At 39.2% G+C, this 20202-nt stretch overlaps 2 protein-coding genes across 2 annotated transcripts; both read right to left on the reverse strand.

The window, feature by feature from the left end:
- Positions 1 to 1402: 1402 nt before the first annotated feature.
- cbln12 (cerebellin 12) lies at positions 1403 to 8055 on the reverse strand. The gene is made up of 4 exons (XM_059344659.1): positions 7900 to 8055; positions 4650 to 5354; positions 3392 to 3511; positions 1403 to 2148 (listed from the first exon to the last, which is right to left on the reverse strand). The coding sequence occupies exons 2-4, from the start codon at positions 4932 to 4934 to the stop codon at positions 1951 to 1953; spliced, it is 603 nt and encodes a 200-aa protein (XP_059200642.1). The 5' UTR covers positions 4935 to 5354; positions 7900 to 8055; the 3' UTR covers positions 1403 to 1950.
- A 3572-nt stretch (positions 8056 to 11627) lies between these two features.
- trim110 (tripartite motif containing 110) lies at positions 11628 to 19906 on the reverse strand. The gene is made up of 7 exons (XM_059344649.1): positions 19034 to 19906; positions 18091 to 18186; positions 17461 to 17694; positions 15222 to 15244; positions 14844 to 14989; positions 13450 to 13721; positions 11628 to 12115 (listed from the first exon to the last, which is right to left on the reverse strand). The coding sequence occupies exons 1-7, from the start codon at positions 19520 to 19522 to the stop codon at positions 11846 to 11848; spliced, it is 1530 nt and encodes a 509-aa protein (XP_059200632.1). The 5' UTR covers positions 19523 to 19906; the 3' UTR covers positions 11628 to 11845.
- Between the last annotated feature and the right edge of the window lie 296 nt (positions 19907 to 20202).

The raw sequence follows: 20202 nt of genomic DNA on the forward strand, positions 1-20202 counted from the left end.
ATAAAGCCAATTGAATTGAATTGAGAGAGAGAGAGAGAGAGAGAGAGAGAGAGAGAGAGAGAGAGCCAGTGAAGTGTGAGTGACTCCATGTGACAGCGTCCTCACTACTCCATGGCGGCCCTGTAGAGAAGCCCAGGCCTCCATCTGTCTGCGGCCCTGTGAGGAGTATCCGTTATCTGCCCCACGCTGGTCGGCTCGGCCCGCCAACGCTAACGCTGCTGGTGAGAGCTATATTTACAAACAGCTGCCGTGGCTCTAGGTATCGTACCGGGAGAGCAGAGAGATGCTGTCACAGCCCTCACACATTACAGCACCAACTCAATCATCAGGCCTGTTTCCACTACGGGCAATATCCAGAATGAGGCGGTCTCACTCTCTGAAACGCCCCTAATTTGAATACGAGCTTTTATCAGGACTTTTTTCTCCCCTGAAAACAGCCTGGTTACTGATTGGATAGAACACTAAGCAGGACAACACGCTCCATTTGTAAAAACAAGCGAAGCAATGTTGCCAACTTAGCGACTTTGTTGCTATAATTAGCAACTTTTTGGCTCTTCTTAACTCTATGGAGTCTTGGGCTTTTTTTGTCCATTTTTGAATCCTTTTCATGTCTTTTCGTGTCTTTGTAAGTCATTTTGTGTCTGTTTGTATCTTTTTTGGTCTTTTTGTGTCTTCTGGTCATTCTGTCTTCTCATTTTGTCTTTTTTGGTCATTTTGTGTCATTTTGTATCTTTTTTTGGCAATTTTGTGTCTTTTTTTATTCATTTTGTGTCTTTTTTTGTGTCATTTTGTGTCTTTTTTTAGTCCTTTAGTCCAACATAAAATGTGATTTTGAATCTTTTTTTTACTTTCAAAACACTATCATGCTCAATAAAGAATTTGAAATGTTGCAAATGTGAAAAAACATATAAGAGGGTTACATCCAGTTCTATCATTTTATACAAAATATATTTGACATTGTCTCGAGCTGCGGGGGCCGGCGGATCATTAAGAAGAGTAAGAACGAGTCGAAGCAGCACAGTCCTCCTGCAGCAGTCTCTCCCAGCTGCAGAGCCGGAGGGGATGTTAACACCTTAGCGTCCAGTCTGCAAATTGCTAACAGGCTAACAGTTAGCTCTGTAGCAGTACAGTGTGTATGTGCTAACAGGCTAACAGTTCTGCTGCTGCTGCAGGAGGTGTTCACTTAGCCATCTCTGTTTGTTTACAACAAGCACCAGACATGTGCACAGTTAGTGATGCCAGTTAATTCACCATCACTATGTTTATGATCAGCGGAGAAATTGTGCATAATTAGCCATGCTGCTTTGTTTACGATCAGCTGCTGACTCTGTGCACAGTTAGCGACGACAGCCACCGTTGCGTCTCTTGAGATGTTTGCATGCAACAAAGTGACACCGTGAGCCAACTTTATATGACTTTATTTTTAATATATCTCCTCGATAGAAATTTCTGTGTAAATAAACATTTGTTGCAGGCTTGTAGAGGAGCATCAGTCGTATGACGGAGCAGAGTAAAGGGCAAAGTTTGTCAAGTTTGTTAGACAGGATGCCATGCGGAGCACAGCAATGGGGTTTTTTTAACACGTTGAATGAATAATGAATAAATCATGTTAGCACAGAAGCCCACATTGCACATGGCTACTTCATAATTTCGTCACGATTAAAGTATACAAACATATTTATTCACGGAAACAGAGCAAATTAAATCCACATATATAAATCCCTATTTATGCCCCTTTTTTCTCTCCTCTTTCTTTTGGTCTCAAGTGAGAATTATTACCTAATTTGCACAATCTTCATCTCATTTTTTGCATAAAACACACCCTTTCATGCGCTGTGTGAAGAGTTACAGATTGAAGCCTTGAACCACCTTTCATTCCCCTTCTCCACCTCATTATCACTTCTGCCCTATCCAATTCTCCTCCAACACCTCCAGCACCTCCTTCCTCCCTCACAGGGGGAAGACCAGGAAGCCGGAGAAGGTGGAGTACTTCCAGCCCCCCATCAGGTTGCCTCTCTCCAGTCTGAGGTAGGCCTTGTCCCCCTTCTCCATGATCACCAGGCCGGCGTTGGTGGCGGCTTCCCTGGTCACGTCCTGGTCGCCGGCGAAGGCTGAGATCATCGGCCAGCCGTTCAGCATCAAGCTGACCTGAGAGAAGAAGAGGAGGAGATTAGAGAGAATATGTCATCCTACACTGCATGGGTCTCAAACTCACGGCCCCTGGGCCAATTGTGGCCCTCGTGACAATATTTTGTGGCCCCCACCTTGATTTGAAAGTTTAATGTGAGTTTATATGAATGGCACTTTACCATGTTGTGTGTGGAAGGTCCCTTTAATTACTTTTTTTGGGTGATTTTGTGGGGTTTTTTTTGGTAATTTGTGTCTTTTTTAATAATTTTGTGGGTTTTTAAAAAATAATTTTGTGTCTTTTTTGGTCATTTTGTGTCTTTTTTAATAATTCTGTGTCTTTTTAAAATAATTCTGTGTCTTTTTTTGGTCATTTTGTGTCTTTTTTTAAATAATTGTGTGTCTTTTTTAATAATTGTGTGTCTTTTTAATAATTTTGTGTCTTTTTAAATAATTTTGTGTCTTTTTTGGTAATTCTGTGTCTTTTGTGGTCATTTTGTTTCTTTTTTAAGTAATTTAGTTTTTCTGTCATTTTGTGTCTTTTTTTAAATAATTTTCTGTCTTTTTTGGTAATTCTGTGTCGTTTTAAAATAATTGTGTGTCTTTTTTAGTAATTTTGTGTTTTTGGGTCATTTGTCTTTTTTCGTCATTCTGTGTCTTTTTTTGTAATTTTGTGCCTTTTTTATAATTGTGTGTCTTTTTTAATATTATTTTGTCTTTTTTACATAATGTGTCTTTTGGTAATTCTGTGTCTTTTTTAAATCATTTTGTGTCTTTTTGTAATCTTGTGTCTTTTTTAAGTAATTTACTGTTTTTTCAGTCATTTTGTGTCTTTTTTGTAATTTTGTGTCTTTTTTGGTCATGTTGTGTCTTTTTAAGTAATTTAGTTTTTTTCAGTCATTTTGTGTCTTTTTTTTTTTGTAATTTTGTGTCTTTTTTTGGTCATTTTGATACTGCCAGCGGCCCCCAGGTAATTTGAGTTTGAGACCCCTGCTATACTGCAATAAAAATTGTGTCATACACTGTAAAAATTGCATAGTAAAAATTAAAAATTGCATATCACCGTAGTAGACACTTTGAATTACCGTAAACCAAGGAATAGTACAAAGCTAGTACAATAGTACAAATACGCCCTATTTCTCATGCAATTTGACATTATTCATCCAAACAAAAGCCCCTTTAGTTGTACCAGGCATTAAAATGAACAAGAAAATGAAGAAAACAATCTAATATTTTTTCCATGACTGTAGCTGAGGTGTCCTACCTGGATAGTTTGTCTGTTGTAGGCCTTTACAACGTGGAAGTTGAAGCTGTACACGCCTCTCCTCGGAGCCAGGAAGACGCTGCTCTCTTGGTCAAAATGAGTTCCAACGTTCACCAAAATCTGAAGCAACAGCAGAAAGGGAGAAAAAGGAGGAAGGCACTTGGGTCATTTTTCTTTCTGTCAACACAGTTCAGACATTTTTTCCACATTTACATTGTTGAAAAAAACCCTTAAATATCCCTGAAAATGCAGACGGTGTTTACCTCATTAGCATATTTTCCTCTGTCACTGCTCTAATTGTATATGTGCATCTTAATGGCATCTTATTTGACTTCTGACTGCAGAACTTAAATTAAAGCTTGCAGAAGCTGTGTGGGGAAACTTTATTTCTGTCATGTCACAGTAAAAGATCCTATCGTTTGAACTATGGACAAATCTTCACATTAATTTGTCGTCATGCCAAGAAAAACGCTTTTATGTGAACTGCAAAATGAACTGCGTGCTATTATATCGGTGCAAGACACAGACAATGTAGTTGTAAGCCTCATTTTGTTTTTCTTTTATGTATCTTTGTAGTTATCTTGTGTCACTTTGTAATTATTTTGTTGGGTTTTTTGTATTTATTTTTTTCAGAGGTTTTTTGCTCCTTTCTGTGGTCATTTGGTGTCTCTTTGCAGTCGTTTTGTGTTTCTTTGTAGTCGTTTTGTGTCTCTTTGTAGTCGTTTGGTTTCTTTTTGTAGTCGTTTTGTTTTTCTTTGTAGTTGCTTTGTGTCTCTTTGTATTAATTTTATGTTTCTTTGTCGTCGTTTTGGGTCTCTTTGTAGTTATTTTTTTGTCTCTTTGTAGTTCATTTTGGTCTCTTTGTAGTTCTTTTTTATCTCTTTGTAATTAATATTGGATACTTTGTAGTTAGTTTTGGTCTCTTTGTAGTTAGTTTTGGTCTCTTTGTAGTTAATTTTTGTCTCTTTATAGTTAATTTTGGTGTCTTTGTAGTTTAATTTGGTCTATTTGTAGTTAGTTTTGGTCTTTTTGTAGTTAAAATTGGATACTTTTTAATCAATTTTGATTTCTTAGTAGTTCATTTTGGTCAATTTTGGTCTTTTTTTGTTGTTAAGTTTAGTTAATATTTGATACTTTGTAATTAATTTGTGTCTCTCTGTAGTCGTTCTGTTTCTTTGGTTAAGACCAATGGGCGGCCCCCGACACTTTGGGCCCCTGGACCTGTTCAGCAGCCCATCCACGCGTCACAGATACTCACATTATCAAAGTAGATGATCATGGTGCGGTTGCTCATGTCGGTGGGCTCGTGGTTGGTCTGGCGGCTGGCGGAGAACGCCACCCGGCCGGAGCCGGAGCGCACCGACATGCCCAGAGCGTTCCCCGCCGGCTCCGACGACGGAGTGGAGTCACACACCACCAAACACTTCCCCTCCAGGATGATGGGCTCCGTGTCATTCTGGCCCCTGGACTCCAGGGGCCCCCACAACAACAGGAGCACAGCCAGCAGTATGGGGAGGTCAAAGGTCACCGACCGGGGCTGCATGACTGAACCTGGTGCTGACGTTTAGTCGAGTATGTCTGATTGATTCTACAGTACAGGACAGCTCGAAATGGAAACAAACATGCTATGAAATTGTCCCAAAGTTTAACCTCTGAGTATTATACTTCAGCTGAAGTGGATTAATTTGCACCCAGACAGCAACAGAACCAGCAGATGTGTCTCAGAACCAAAATAATGGCCAGAAAAACACTTAGAATTCCTCACTGGCCATAGCTGCCAATCATTTTCCTCTCAGTCTGTCTTTCTAGTTTCCTTGTTTGCCCCCACAAATCCCAAATCTCCTCAGTGTTCTACGTGCTGAGTCAGCAGGGGGCCAGAATGACAATCACCCGAAAAATCTCTTGGTATTTTCAAGTTGATTTCTTCAGCGAAAAAACTGACAAGAAGGCAGAAGAGAAGAAGCTGTGGAAGAGAGGGAAGAAAGAAAGAAGGAAAGGGTTTTTGTAAAGAGGTGTCATACACTGTAAAAAATGTTTGTAGAAATTACAGTAAAACACTGTCCAATTGCATGAGACATAGGGTGTAAAATAAAAAAATGTTGGTTGTTTCTGTCATTTTGTGTCTTTTTTAAATAATTTTGTGTCTTTTTTGGTAATTCTGTGTATTTTTTTGGTAATTTTGTGTAATTTTTGTCGTTTTGTGTCTTTTTTAAGTAATTTTGTGTCTTTTTTGTCATTTTTTGTCTTTTTTTTGTAATTTTGTGTCTTCCTTTGGTCATTTTGTGTCTTTTTTAAAGTAATTTATTTATTTTTCTGTCATTTTGTGTCTTTTTTTAAGTAATTTTGTGTCTTCCTTTGGTCATTTTGTGTCTTTTTTAAAGTTATTTATTTATTTTTCTGTCATTTTGTGTCTTTTTTTTAGTAATTTTGTGTCTTTTTTGAGACCGTGTGTGTTTTTGTATTTTTATTGTGTTTTCGGTGTGTTTTGAGTGTGTTTGTATGTGTTTTTTGTAATTTTGTGTGTGTTTTTCATGTTTTATGTGTTTTACATGTGTTTTTTGTGTTTTGGTGTGTTTTTTTTGTGTTCAAAATGTTGATCCAGTAAGCCAAAATGAAAAATTAATCAGGTCATATAGGTGAGGTTGTGCTGAAAACAATGATACCAACACGTCATGGTTAAAAATGTTTTAGTGGTTTATATAAAGGCAGAATGTAAAGGAGTCAAAAACCGACAAAATAGCCCGAAACTCCAAAAAGAAAGGGTTTTGGTGAAGAGATGGTGTGGCAAAATGAGCAGCTTTTGCAGATTTATGAGATGGAAGAGGAAGGATGGGGGTGATAATAGATGCTGATGAGAGGTGAGGACAAAAAAACAGATGAGGTAAGATTCTGGAGAGGTGACAGAGAAAGGATGTCGGACCCAGAAGGGAGCGAGAAAGAGAGAGGGTGTGGGGGAACAACTCCACTGAGTGACCATCTGTCTTTTACACGTACACCCCTCCCAACAACCATGCTCAACACGAATTCCCTCACACAACACACACACACACACACACACACACACACACACACACACTCTCTCTCTCTCTCACTTGTGCTTTTGTTTCACACATACGGACACAAATATAGAAGCTATACATGGAAAATGTCACCTTTTTTCCCATTTTGCTTTCAAGATTCAGATTCTCTTCAAGTTCAGTCGCCTTTTTTTTATTGTTTCACTCCGAAAATAAATAATAAAAGATTTTAACCCAATGTGTTAACCCCTCGGAGTCCATCTATTTATTGAAAATACATGTTTTATTTACTGTAATAACTTTATTTATATATGATATGTAAACGAGTTGAGAAAGCCAGTTAAAAGTGCAATCATAGGAGCTTTTGATGTGACATTTATGTTTCTAGACCATTTTTAACCCTTTGGAGTTTGGGGCTATTTTGTTGGTTTTTGACTCTTTTTTCATTCTGCCTTTATATATGCAACTTAAATAATGATCACCATGCCATGCTGGTATCATCTTTTTCAGCTCAACCTCTCCTCATTATTATTTTTGTCATTTTGACGTACTGGATCAATATTTTGAAACATAAAAACCACACAAAAACACATTAAAACCACACAAAAACACACCAAACAAATTACAAAAAAAAACTGAAAAAATAATAAAATGAATAAAAATATAAAAAAATAATTTAAAAAAACAGATAAAAACACACAAAAATTACAAAAAACACACAAAAAATAAACACAAATCACACAAAAAAAACAGTAAATACAAAAGACTGCATTAATGTTTAAACGCACACTGCAAAATTTTAAAAATCTCTGCAAAAAAAGTAAAATCATGTTACTACACTTGGTCGTAGTGATTTTTATCTTTGCTGAAAAAGAGTTGATGCATTAAATTGGACATGGAAACTGGTGGAAAAGCCAAAACTTTAGAGAAAAGCTGACAGCAGGGAAACATGCTGCACAGTTTTTACCTCATGACGTCATGAAGAAATCGTGCTCCGGCACTTTCGTGGACTCCAGAGGGTTAAAATGTGAATTTTCTTTCTACAATGAAAACTATTACTATTTTTAATTTGCATTTCCATAGAAACCTGTGTCTTTTGTTTGTATTTTGGGTTCCTGGCAGCTTTATACTTTGTTAATTAGAATAAAATGAAAAATCTGACTGATAGCCAAGTTTGTGTGTAGAAAAAGGAGCCATGCATGAAAGATGCTGAACAGAGACAGAAATAAATGCAGAGGAAGTTGACAAATTTCAACCAAAATCTCCTGGAATTCAGAGGTTTAAGTTTAAAACAGGTACATTTTTTTAACAGCATTCATTTAACCAAGCAGACGAGCAACAGCAAGTGTGAAAACAGCTTTGATGAAACTTATTTTAGCTGCTTTTTGGCTGATTCACATTCATGCATAAATCATCAGCTATTCACCTTCAAACAAGTGCTTTTGCAGGAGAATCACAGTGTTTTAAAAGTGAATAAAAATAGATAATCACCTGTTTCCTTCTGCACAATCTCGTATTCCATATCAGGTGAGACGCTTGTTTCCTCCCGGCCTGAACGTTGTTATTATGTGGTCAGAAATATCCTCCTTCTCTGCTCTCCTATCACGTTATTTCACAGCACAGCCGTCAGTCTGACCGTAAATAAGCCAGAATATGCTCTGATCTCTCTCTCTCTCTCTCTCTCTCTCTCTCCCTCTCTCTCTCTCTCTCTCTCTCTCTCTCTCTCTCTCTCTCTCCGTCTCTCAGCCACCCCTCCTTTCCTTCTGCTTCTTTCTCACCCTCTATGTTACATCCGCCCACTCACCTTTACAGAGAAATAAAGAAAATGGGAAAATAATTGGGGATCTGTGCTGCTTCAAAGAGCAAAGTTAGCAAGTGAGTGGCAGTTGTTTTCCTTTAAAAAAAGAGAAAGAAATCAAATCAAATCAATGATTCCTTTTTTTGTGTCTTCAAGTGTGATAAAAAAGGAATCAGATGCTCCTTCATGGGAAACATTTACACCTCCGATGCTTTAACTCTATGGTGTCTTTGAGGGCTATTTTGTCCTTTTTTGAATCATTTTCATGTCTTCTTGTGTCTTCGTAAGTCATTTTGTGTCTTTATTGGTCTTTTGAGTCTTTTTTGGTTATTTTGTGTCTTTTTGTGTCATTTTGTGTCTTCTGTGTGTGTTTTTTTTGGTCATTCTGTCTTCTCATTTTGTCTTTTTTGGTAATTTTGTGTCTTTTTTGTCATTTTTAGTCATTTTGTGTCTTTTTTGTCATTTTGTCTTTTTTGGTCATTTTGTGTCTTTGTCATTTTGTCTTTTTGTGTATTTTTTGGGTCATTTTGTGTCTTTTTTTGTGTCATTTTGTGTCTTTTTTTGGTCATTTTGTGTCTTTTTTTGGTCATTTTGTGCCTTTGTTTAGTCTTTTTGTGCATTTTTTGGTAACTTTGTGTCTTTTTTTAGTCATTTTGTGTCTTTGTTTAGTCATTCTGTGTCTTTTTTGGTCATTCTGTGTCTTTTTTTAGTCATTTTGTGTCCTTTGTGTCTATTTTTCCTTTTTTTAGTCATTTGGTGTTAAATATTCCTTGAAAGGATGATATTTTAGTGGATTGTTTTCTTATTTGATTATATGAACACATAAAACAGCCTGATAAAGATACACCTCATGTCTAAAAATGTAATTTGTTTACCGATTTATCAGCTGGTTGATTTTATTGGCTGATATCATTAATATTATCATATTGGCCTTTAACAGACCATCTGTATCGACGTACATGTTGTTATATTTTTTACAGAGCATTGAAATGGTGATAGACACTAATTTCATTTTGATTTATTCTTTAGTTATTCTTTATTTTCTCAGTTGTTTTTATTTCTAGAATTGGTTGACAGTGTAATCTATGTATGTACAATATTCAATAATATATAATAATGTTGAATATTCCTTAATAGGATGATATTTTAGTGGATTTTTTACTTATTTCAATATATATATGGAAACATAAAACAGCCCGATAAAGATACACCTCATGTCTAAAAATGTAATTTGTCATCCGGTTGATTTTATTAGCTGATATTATTATTATTATTATTATTATTATTATTATTATTATTATTATATTGGCCTATAAGAGACCAACTGTATAGAAGTACATGTTGTCCAAAATTAAAATATTTTTTACAGAACATAGAAATGGTGATAGATTTTCATTATATTTTTGATTTATTGTTTAGTTAAATGGTCAGCAACAGTATTTGTAAATTTTCTTTTTATGTCAATGAATAAGTGCTGGCTGGCTGTTGTTTTAAAATATATATATATATATATATATATATATATATATAAAATAAAAATAAACATAAAAATATATTTTTTTATATACCAAAAAATTTGCATAAATAAATTTTACAAATAAATAAAAGGTCAGCAACAGACTGATACTGAACATACAGCACTGAAGTTTATTTAGGCATTTATTTTATTTGGATATATTCTTGTATTCATGCATTCAGTGTATTCCATGTATGTACAATATTCAATAATAAATACTTATGTTGAATATTCTTTAATTATTTGTTTGAGAAATAAGTACTTTTGCATAGTCACATCAGTGCACAATCCACATAGAAAAGAAAATATTCACTATATTAACCGCAATGTTGGTAATGTGTGAATTTTCCCCCTTTTATTGATCTGAATAATTCCATATCGGTCTAACAATAATAACAATAATACAGGTATTCAAAAGTACCTCAAACCTGAGGTAGACCTTCAGAAAGGACGGGATGAGTTACTGTTCAGTTTCAACAATATCTGACAAAGTCATTTCCCGAAATAGAAAGTAATTTTAAACTTTTACACTCTTCTTTCACACACCTGTGATATATTTAAATTAGTTTCCATCTGCAGTTCGGATCCCTGAAGCAGACATGGTGAGTGTTATATTGAACCTTTTTTGTCCTTTTTCAAAGGAGCCTCTTCATTTGCTGTCCCACTAGGATCCACTCACATTCCCTGACTGACTGTGATATCTGATATTTCCACATTAATAGCCGTGTTTCCTTTAGGGGGAACAGTGGCCACCGGGAAAGTCTCAGGCCACGCCCCCAGAGGGATTTAGAGACTCCAGAGGTTGCTTAGCAACAGTTTCGACCGTGATCACACATGTGACGGATTAAACACGGGAGACGCAACTGTGGCCGCCGTCGCTAACTGTGCACAACATCAGCAGCTGATCGTAAACAAAGCAGCATGGCTAATTATGCACAGCGTCTCCGCTGATCATAAACATAGTGATGGTGAATTAAATGGCATCACTAACTGTGCACAGAGTGTCTGGTGCTTGTTGTAAACAAACAGAGATCGCTAAGTGAGCACCTCCTGCAGCAGCAGCACATACACACTGTACTGCTACAGAGCTAACTGTTAGCCTGTTAGCACATACACACTGTACTGCTACAGAGCTAACTGTTAGCCTGTTAGCACATACACACTGTACTGCTACAGAGCTAACTGTTAGCCTGTTAGCACATACACACTGTACTGCTACAGAGCTAACTGTTAGCCTGTTAGCACATACACACTGTACTGCTACAGAGCTAACTGTTAGCCTGTTAGCACATACACACTGTACTGCTACAGAGCTAACTGTTAGCCTGTTAGCACATACATACTGTACTGCTACAGAGCTAACTGTTAGCCTGTTAGCACATACACACTGTACTGCTACAGAGCTAACTGTTAGCCTGTTAGCACATACACACTGTACTGCTACAGAGCTAACTGTTAGCCTGTTAGCACATACACACTGTACTGCTACAGAGCTAACTGTTAGCCTGTTAGCACATACACACTGTACTGCTACAGAGCTAACTGTTAGCCTGTTAGCAATTTGGAGACTGGACGATAAGGGGTTAACATCCCCTCCGGCTCTGTGACTGCAGCTGGGAGAGACTGCTGCAGGAGGACTGTGCCAATTCGACTAGTTCTTACTCTTCTTAACGAGCAGCTTGTGAAGAAGAGTAAGAACGAGTCTCCAAAAGTCTCCAATAACACCAGAAAAAGTAGCTAGATTTGTCGCCAGTCGCTTTTTTTGAAAAACAGTCACTAAGGGGGTCTGAAAAGTTGCTAAATGTAGCAACAAAGTCACTAAGTTGCCAACACTGCTTCGCCGGCTTTTACAAATGGTGCGTGTTGTTGTGGCGTCGAGTACTACCTCACATCCTGCTTAGCGTTCTATCCAATCAGCAACCAGGCTTTTATCAGGGGAGAAAAAAGACCCTGCCTTAATACCACCTGATCACAGTGTAAGGAAACGTGGTTTTGTCTCTTTTTTTGAAACATCAGAGAGGCTCAAAGCTCTCGTGTCTTTCCAGAAGTGTGGAAGTAAATCAACACCACTTTGTCCCGTTATTTCCTCCGTCCTCCGACTCTTTCCTTTCCTTTCCTTTCACTCAGACTTTGACTATAGTGATGCTGCTGTTGAGCTCAGCTTTGTAGAGTCCGAAGCCCAAGCACAGTGGCTGAGTGAAGGTGGCGGAGATGGTGTGGAGGTGGGTCAGGTTGTTGGACGGCCCCACCTCAGAGAAGGTGATGGTGCCCGCGCCGTAGTCCACGGCAACGGCAACTCGATTGCCGGTCATCTGGGACATGAGGCGGGTCTTCCTGCGGTTGTGCCAGGCAGCCAACTTCCTGTCGTGCTGCTGTGTCAAACTCCACGAGACCTGGAAATAACAAAGAGTTTTAATCAAAGGGACACGTTTTCCTTCCAGCTGAAACTAGATCAGAAACAATCGGGGAAGTCTATTGGTAGGAAATTAATTGCCAACAATTTTGAAAAACCTGCTGCCCCCGCGACCCGGCCCCGGATAAGCAAAGGAAAATGGATGGATGGATGGATGGATTTAAAAATTAGAGAATGAGAAATTTTAATTATGGGATTTTTTTTATTTCTTAGAGACCAAATTATCAATTGATTAATCAATAGTGAAAATGATAATGCTAAAAATCTAAAATTGAGGTCATCATATTTAAATGCACAGTGTGTTATTTCTGCTTCCAGGAGTCTCTCAATAAAAAAAAGACGGACAGTGATGAGGTCATGAAGTAGTGGATCATGGGAAAAAAACCTTTAGTGATACAAATATATCCAACGTAACAAGTTAATGTATTAAAGTTTTATCCATAAGTCTTGTTTATTTATGTTATTTAATTTCATTCAAATTAAATAGCCGCACTAATGTTAGCTAATGTAACGCTAACTTGCTAAGCTACCAATGTAACCCTGTAATATAAGTGAACCCCTTACTTGTATGGTCACATAGGTGTTTTTTGTCTCTGCTATATTTATTTATGTGACTCACCTTATCAACAAGTAAAATAAAATGATAATAAAATGACTATCTTTGATTTAGCGGTACAGGTCTGGTGGGTGGGACGGTGACCAGGGATTAGTTATTGTCTGTATTATGTTTGTATTTTGTATTTTGCATATAGTGAAAATCTCAAATTAAAAGACCTTGTTCAAAAAAAAAAAAAGGTTAACCCTTAAAAGGGCACTCATTAAAATACTTGCAAAATCCAAATTTCAACCCTAGAGAATATTGGAGGATATTACATACAGCCAGAATGTGTAAAAAAAAAAAAACATACGGACCCGGGGGAGGGGGGTAATTTTGAGAAATAAGTTTACAAGATTAAAGTGGCAAATCTAGGAGAAAAAAATGTGCAGATTTATGAGATTGAAAGTGGTGAATCTGCGAGAAAAAAGTTGCTTTTTTCCACTTTTTTCTCGTAAATCTGCAACTTTTTTCGCACAGATTTGTCACTTTAAATCTCTTAAATCTGCGCCTTTTTTTCTTGTAGATTTTCCACTTTAATCTAGTAAATTTGCAACTTTTTTCTCAAAATAAGGAAGAAATCCATGTGGTTCTACAACCTCACAGAGAGACATGGGGACCCAGTTTGGATATCCACTGAAGTTACCAAATATAGTTCTTCGCCCGATAAAGAGTGAAGCACTATCAACTAAACCAACTACAGTAGATGGGATAGATACCTTGTTGTTCCCGAAGGCATTGCCCTCTTTCCCCTTCCGTCCAATACTTCGATAGCAGACGCCGATATCCCAGAATCCCTCAGCCAGCAGCTCCCAGTAGTGCGTCCCAGAGGAGAAGCTCTGGGCGGCGAGGACCTGCGGCCAGTGGTCGAAGCGTTCAGGGTGAGCGGCGCAGGGCAGCCGGTTTCTAACCCGCGTCACCGAGCGCAGGTCGTCAGAGATGCTCAGCAGAGGATGAGCCGTGTTGGTGTCCAGAGTCAACGGGCTGGTTACTGGAGGAGAGGGAATACGGATCAGTATCTGACATTTATAAACATGGACATACTGTGAGTGTAGCAGAACCTGGAGATATTTAATGAACAACTATGGGAGTGGCTTCAATCTTTTCATAATAATAATAATAATAATACGGTTTTATTTCTAAGCGCCTTTTTTAAATACTCTGAACACTGTACAATAATAAGGTCATGGGTCTCAAACTCGCGGCCCACGGGCCAATTGTGGCCCTCGTGACGATATTTTGTGGCCCCCACCTTGGTATGAAAGTTTAATGTGAGTTTTATATGAATGGCACTTTACCGTGTTGTGTGTGGAAGGTCCCTTTATTGCTCCAGCTGGATCTTTGTTTCACTTGTTTCTATGACGACATTAACAAAAAGAAAGGCAGCTGCTACCGGAGCGTTTATCATCTGCCGCGTTGTTGTTACTGCAAGAAGTGGAAATGTTTTTTGGTAATTTTGTGTCTTTTTTTTTTGTAATTCTGTGTCTTTTTTTGTAATTCTGTGTATTTTTTGGTCATTTTGTGTCTATTTAAAGTAATTTTGTGTTTTTTCAGTCATTTTGTGTCTTTTTTTTCTAATTTTGTGTCTTTTTTGGTCATTTTGTGTCTTTTTTTTGTAATTTTGTGTCTTTTATTTTTTTATTTTTTGTCTTTTTTTTGTAATTTTGTGTCTTTTTAAGTAATTTAGTGTTTTTTCAGTGATTTTGTGTCTTTTTTTTAGTAATTTTGTGTCTTTTTGGTCATTTTGTGTCTTTTTTTGGTCATTTTGTGTCTTTTTAAAGTAATTTAGTGTTTTTTCAGTGATTTTGTGTCTTTTTTTAATAATTTTGTGTCTTTTTTTAGTAATTTTGTGTCTTTTTTTGTTGTTGTAATTTTGTGTCTTTTTCTGTCATTTTGTGTCTTTTTTTAACTAATTTTGTGTCTTTTTTTGGTCATTTTGATACTGCCTCCAGCGGCCCCCAGCTAATTTGAATTTGACAGTTTTTTATTTTGTTAAGTCTAACTCTCTCAGCAAGAAAGCAAAAGAAAAAAGCATATTTCCCAAAGTATCAAACCATTCCCTTAAGAAGATTGAATAAGTGGGGTGGGTGTGTGTGACATATGTGCCACTCACAGAGCTCCCTCTTGAGTTCACTGAGGCAGCGGAGGGTGCCGGTGATGAACTCCCGGTATTTGCTCTCTATGTCCTCTAAGATGTGTTTCCTGTCCAGACTGACAGCATCAGGAACAAAAAGCGGGCTGTTCAGGTCGGCTAGTAACCTGGAACACAAGAACACAAGAACACAAGAACACAAGAACACATCAAATGCTGCAGGAGGAAAACGTCTTGTGAGTGCATAAAGATTAAAGGCTTGTGTAGTGAAATAATTGCATTCATGTATTCATTTTGTCCCCCTTTTTCATGTCTCACTTTCTATTCTATCTCCCATAGATACATAGAAGGCTAGAAGGTCTATTGACAAACAACAACACTGAAATGGTCCGGACTCACTTTGTGTCATCTGATTGAAAGGCCTGAGGAGAGAATAGTCAAGGACACAGAAAGATTTTATTTAAAAGATACAAATTACAAATGTTCCTGCGTGTCTGTTCAGCTGGACAAGAAATCAAACAGCAAGTTGTCAAACCTAACACCACCACATCTGTGGCCCTGGATACGTAACATCTTTTTTGACACAATGAATGAGCTTCTACAACATAAATAATATTTGTTGTAAACATATTTGGCTCTGCTGCATAAGGTCTAGCAATGTAGTAAAATAAAGGGGACAAGCTGGAAAAGCACCACATTTTTCCCCCACATGCTCTCTATCACAATAAGTTTGAATTTTTGAAGATTGCGGATTGGAGATGGCAGCCATATAAAATCTATGAGAACCAATATATCTTCCAAGCCACTTAGAAGGTCAATCTTGGTGTCAAAATCTACATTTTCTGGGTCAAGGAATCAATTAATGCTGTTGAGAATGTCACTAGATTATTATTTGATCAAATAGATATGTTCATTTTGGTCATTTTGATGTTTACGTAATTTCTAACTCAGTTCCTAAGCGGTTGGACATATATTGATATAGGTCATATACAGTGTGTGTATTCTGAAAAATGTATATTTTGACACTAAGATTAACCTTCTAAGTCTGTGGTTCTCATCCTTTTTTCAGTGATGTTCCCCCTGTGAAATATTTTTTTCAGCCAAGTACTCCCTAACCATCTTATACTAATAGTTTAAACTCTTAAAGTACTAAAAAAAACCTAAAACAGTTTGATGACAGCACTGTTTGCCTCTTTCAGAGAAAGTAAATTGGCTCTGTGCTTCTAACATTTGACAATTTAAAGGCCGTGTAAATCTAAAAGCACCCTGCGTTGTATTCCTGTTCTCTTCTTACTGGTTTGGGCTCAGTTGGAAAATGGTGACAGCACAGAGCGCACTAATCCTCTTTAAGCACCATTTGAATCAGGATCCAATAGGGGGTTGTTTGCTTTTGCTTGTTTGCCACAATCTGATCCAACCACGCCCAAACATACCGTCCCAATGAATCAGACATGGTGGGTGTTTAGAGGTCGTTCATGTTTAAGAGATGAAGAGATATGCCCAATAGAACAACACAGGATATCTCCAACTAGACTGACACCAGATCTACAGCCAAGCTAGCAGCTCTGTACTTAGACTCTGTACTTAGATTGCATTTCATAAGTAGACGTAGCCGCTGTAACGTCAGCAGGAGGTTTGTGGACCATTTTGAAGCCTCAAGTTTGGGATTTTGGCCGTCAATATCTTGGTTTTTTAAGCCTGAAGCAACCATGTTTGAAGAAAGGATAGAGCTTAGTTGCTAGTTGCTAGCTAGCTTCGAAAGAGGTTCATCCCCTATTCCCTGCTCGGGGAACATAGGACCCTTTTTTAGAAAAACGGTCCTATGTTCCCCGTTTTTCCCAAAAAGGTTCCTATGTTCCCCTGTAGCAATACAGGGGAACCTAGGACCCTTTTACCGAAAAAGGGTCCTAGGTTCCCCCGTATTGCTACAGGGGCAGGGACCCGGGAAAAATAGGACCCGGGAACATAGGACCCGGGGGACATGGGACACGGGAGACATGGTGCCCGGGGGACATGGGACCCAAGGAACATGGAACCCGGGGAACATGGGACCTGGGGAACATGGGACCTGGGGAACATGGGACCCGGGGAACATGGGACCCGGGGAACATGGGACCCGGGGAACATGGGACCCAGGGAACATAGGACCTGGGGGACATGGGACCCGCAGAACATGGGACCCGCGGAACATGGGACCCGCGGAACATGGGACACGGGGGACATGGGACCCAAGGGACATGGGACCCAAGGGACATGGGACCCAAGGAACATAGGACCCAAGGAACACAGGACCCTAGGCCTATCTGCATATGCGTATCAAAACAGCCCGTAGCCCTACATAGGCCTATTTGCCATGGAATTTGGTAGTAATGGTGGAAAAAGTAACAGACCGGGGAACATAGGACTTGGGGAACATAGGACTTGGGGAACACGGGACACGGGGAACATGGGACCCGGGAACATGGGATCCAGGGGACATAGGACCTGGGGAACATAGGACCCAGACATAGACACACTCCTGCAGCATGGTTAATGAGAGCTGATTCAGCTGGGTTAAGATGTTCTACACACACACACCAGAAGCAAAGCTTTATCAACAGTTCATTTCCAAACTAAGGGCCCTGTTACTGCTACTTACCCAGATAAGCAGGAAGGGGTCGGTCTCTGCCAGCAGCGAGGCCAGGTAGTGCTGAATGCTCAGCATCTTGGTCATGTCGCCTCTCACCTTGAAGCAGTCTTCGTGTACGCGCTGTATGACCTGCTGCCTCTCCCTCTGGGTGAGCTCCCTCAGAGCATCCACCAGGTTTTTCACCTGGACCTGCAGGTCTGAGCCCAGACGCTCCACCTGGCTGTTATCCTGCTTCAGAGAGTCCTGGAACAGCCATGAAAGAGACTGGTGGTTGGTGCCGGGTCACAAACTGGGACACAACACTACAAAAAACATGAAGCTCACCAAGTATTTTCTTCTTATATCTAGCAATAGTATCTTAAGTATATTGTTTTGAGCAGTGGCGGTTCTACAAGCATGGTCATTTTGGGTCTTTTCTTGGTCCTTTTGTGTCTTTTCTGGTCATTTTGGGTCTTTTAAAAAAAAATAATTTTGTGGTCAATTTGTGTCTTTAGTTGTTGTCTGCTTCATTATTTGTCCAAAATTCGTCGTATCGGTTGAGGTTGAGAACTACTGGAATAAGTAACAGTAGAGTGTAGGGAACATCTGTTCAGAGTCATTTTGTTGCATTTTCCCTGCATTTTAAAGCCTTTTACTCACAGCCATGGTTGAATCAATACTCTCATGGTCTTTGAGGATCCGTTCTCCGTCTTTCAGCTTCTCCTTTGCTTTGATGAGCAGACTGTGGAGAATGACCTGTGGAATCACATATATACATGAGCAGCCACATATATAGACATATACATGCACAGCCGGCTCGAGGCATAGGCGACGTAGGCGGTTGCCTAGAGCGCCATCTGCTGGAGGGGCGCCGTCAGTCACCCTCGAGGGAGAAAAAAAACAAAACCATAATAATAATATTCGATGCCCTTTGTCGTCCTCGCTTCGTGTTCTGTCTTGAAAATAATAAATATTAACAAAATAAAGAAACAGATAAACAATGACATTTCTCACTTGTGGTGCATTTCTTGGGCTGCTTCCCTCTTACCTGTGTGCATACATGTCTTGAAACCAAACTAAACATTGTCTACGCTCGCAAATCATTGTATAGATGCTGCTACCAAGAGTGAGAACTGAATTAGGTAAGAACGTTTTTAGTTACGCCCCTTTATCATGGAACAATCTGCAAAAAGAATTGAAACTGTCTGAGTTGATCACAATTGGTGAATTTAAATGGATTCTAAAGGATAAAGAAATAATTTCCCTTAATCAGTGTGACTGCTCCGTATAAGTCTCTATTTGAGGCTCTTTCACTGATGTTGTGATGGCTGTATTTGTATTTAATTGTGTTTAAATGTTGTAACTTTTTATGCTGCTTTCTTAGCCAGGTCTCTCTTGGAAAAGAGATTTTTTTTTAAATCTCAACGAGACTTTTTACCTGGTTAAATAAAGGATATATATGAGTCACGTGATGTGTGGTCATTGCCTTGCCCCCCTTTAGACGGTCAGATCGTTGTCAAACTGGCGTCAAAGTTCTCCGGTGCGCAGTATCGAAAGAGAAGAAAAGAGGAGGAGAAGTATAATAAATAGACTTCCAGCTCACCTTCAGGTCCTCCTCCACCTGTCTCAGAGCCTTTACTTTGTGATCAGCGTGGCCTCCGTCCAGCAGACAGTCACCACACACATACACCCTCTCATCCACACAGTAGTAGCGCAATATCTCCGTGTGAGTCGGGCACCTTCTCTGAGAGATGTCTCCCAGCGGATCCACCAACAGGTGGGTGCTAAACGCCGGTCTCTCCAGATGGGGTTTGAGGTGTTGGGCACACAGTGAGATCTCACACCTCAGACAGGTCTTGACAGCCAACGGAGGCTGTTCTTCTGCTGCGTCGGGGGGGCAGCAGTCACACAGCACCTCGCCGTGCTCCTCCTGACACTGGGGGCAGGCGAAGCGGCTTTTGCCGTCGCTCTGGCCGCTCCAGGCCTCGCGGATGCAGGCCTGGCAGAAGCTGTGGCCGCAGGGCAGAGGGTGGGCCTGGCTGAAGATGTCTCGGCACACGGAGCAGGTCAGCTCTTCCTCCAGGGACGCCATAGTGAGCGGGGGAGGGGTCTCTGCTGTGTGTCATACAAGGCTTCTAACTTAATAGTGGATACACAAGAGAGAAAGCAGAAATATGTTGATTAGGATTGCACTGACTGTACATGCTGAGGACAAGGCATCTTGTTGTGGGCTTGTGCAACATCAAATGAAAGACAACAAGATATAAGCACAAGTTATATGCTGGTACATGTGTCACTCAAAGACACAAGGACCAAACAGGAGGAGACTCAAAATGACCACAAAGAAGAATAATACAACCACAAAAGGCCTAAAACAACTACAAAGTGATGCAAAAAGTCTTCAAAGAGACACTCAGTGGAAATACGACCAAAAATAGACTTAAAGCAACTACAAAGAGACTCAAAATTACCTCAAAGAAACATAAAACAACTACAATGAAACTGAAAAAAAGACCATAAACCAAAACTACAGAGATCAAAACCAAAATTAACTACAATAAAATTACTAATTGGAAGAAAGAGACACAAAATGACAGCATAGAGACTAACTACAAAGAGATTGGACAAGGCTTCATATAGACAAGACATTAAAAGGGGAAAAAGCTAATGCAAAGACACACAAAGCACCTACAGAGACTCCAAATTACCTCAAAAAACATAAAATGACTACAAAGAGACAGAGACTAAATGCAAAGTGATGCAAAACAGCTT

This window comes from Centropristis striata, chromosome 11 (assembly GCF_030273125.1).
Source record: "Centropristis striata isolate RG_2023a ecotype Rhode Island chromosome 11, C.striata_1.0, whole genome shotgun sequence".
Taxonomy (NCBI): domain Eukaryota; kingdom Metazoa; phylum Chordata; class Actinopteri; order Perciformes; family Serranidae; genus Centropristis; species Centropristis striata.

Excerpts from the sequence above, each read along its gene's own strand:
- cbln12 (XM_059344659.1), bottom strand. The coding sequence starts at position 4,934 with ATGCAGCCCCGGTCGGTGACCTTTGACCTCCCCATACTGCTGGCTGTG. Across the intron at positions 3,512-4,649 it reads TGATCATCTACTTTGATAAT|ATTTTGGTGAACGTTGGAAC; the intron begins GTGAGTATCTGT and ends CTGTTGCTTCAG. Across the intron at positions 2,149-3,391 it reads ACAACAGACAAACTATCCAG|GTCAGCTTGATGCTGAACGG; the intron begins GTAGGACACCTC and ends TTCTTCTCTCAG.
- trim110 (XM_059344649.1), bottom strand. The coding sequence starts at position 19,522 with ATGGCGTCCCTGGAGGAAGAGCTGACCTGCTCCGTGTGCCGAGACATC. Across the intron at positions 15,245-17,460 it reads ACCCCTTCCTGCTTATCTGG|GCCTTTCAATCAGATGACAC; the intron begins GTAAGTAGCAGT and ends TTCTCTCCTCAG. Across the intron at positions 12,116-13,449 it reads ATGCCTTCGGGAACAACAAG|GTCTCGTGGAGTTTGACACA; the intron begins GTATCTATCCCA and ends TGTTATTTCCAG.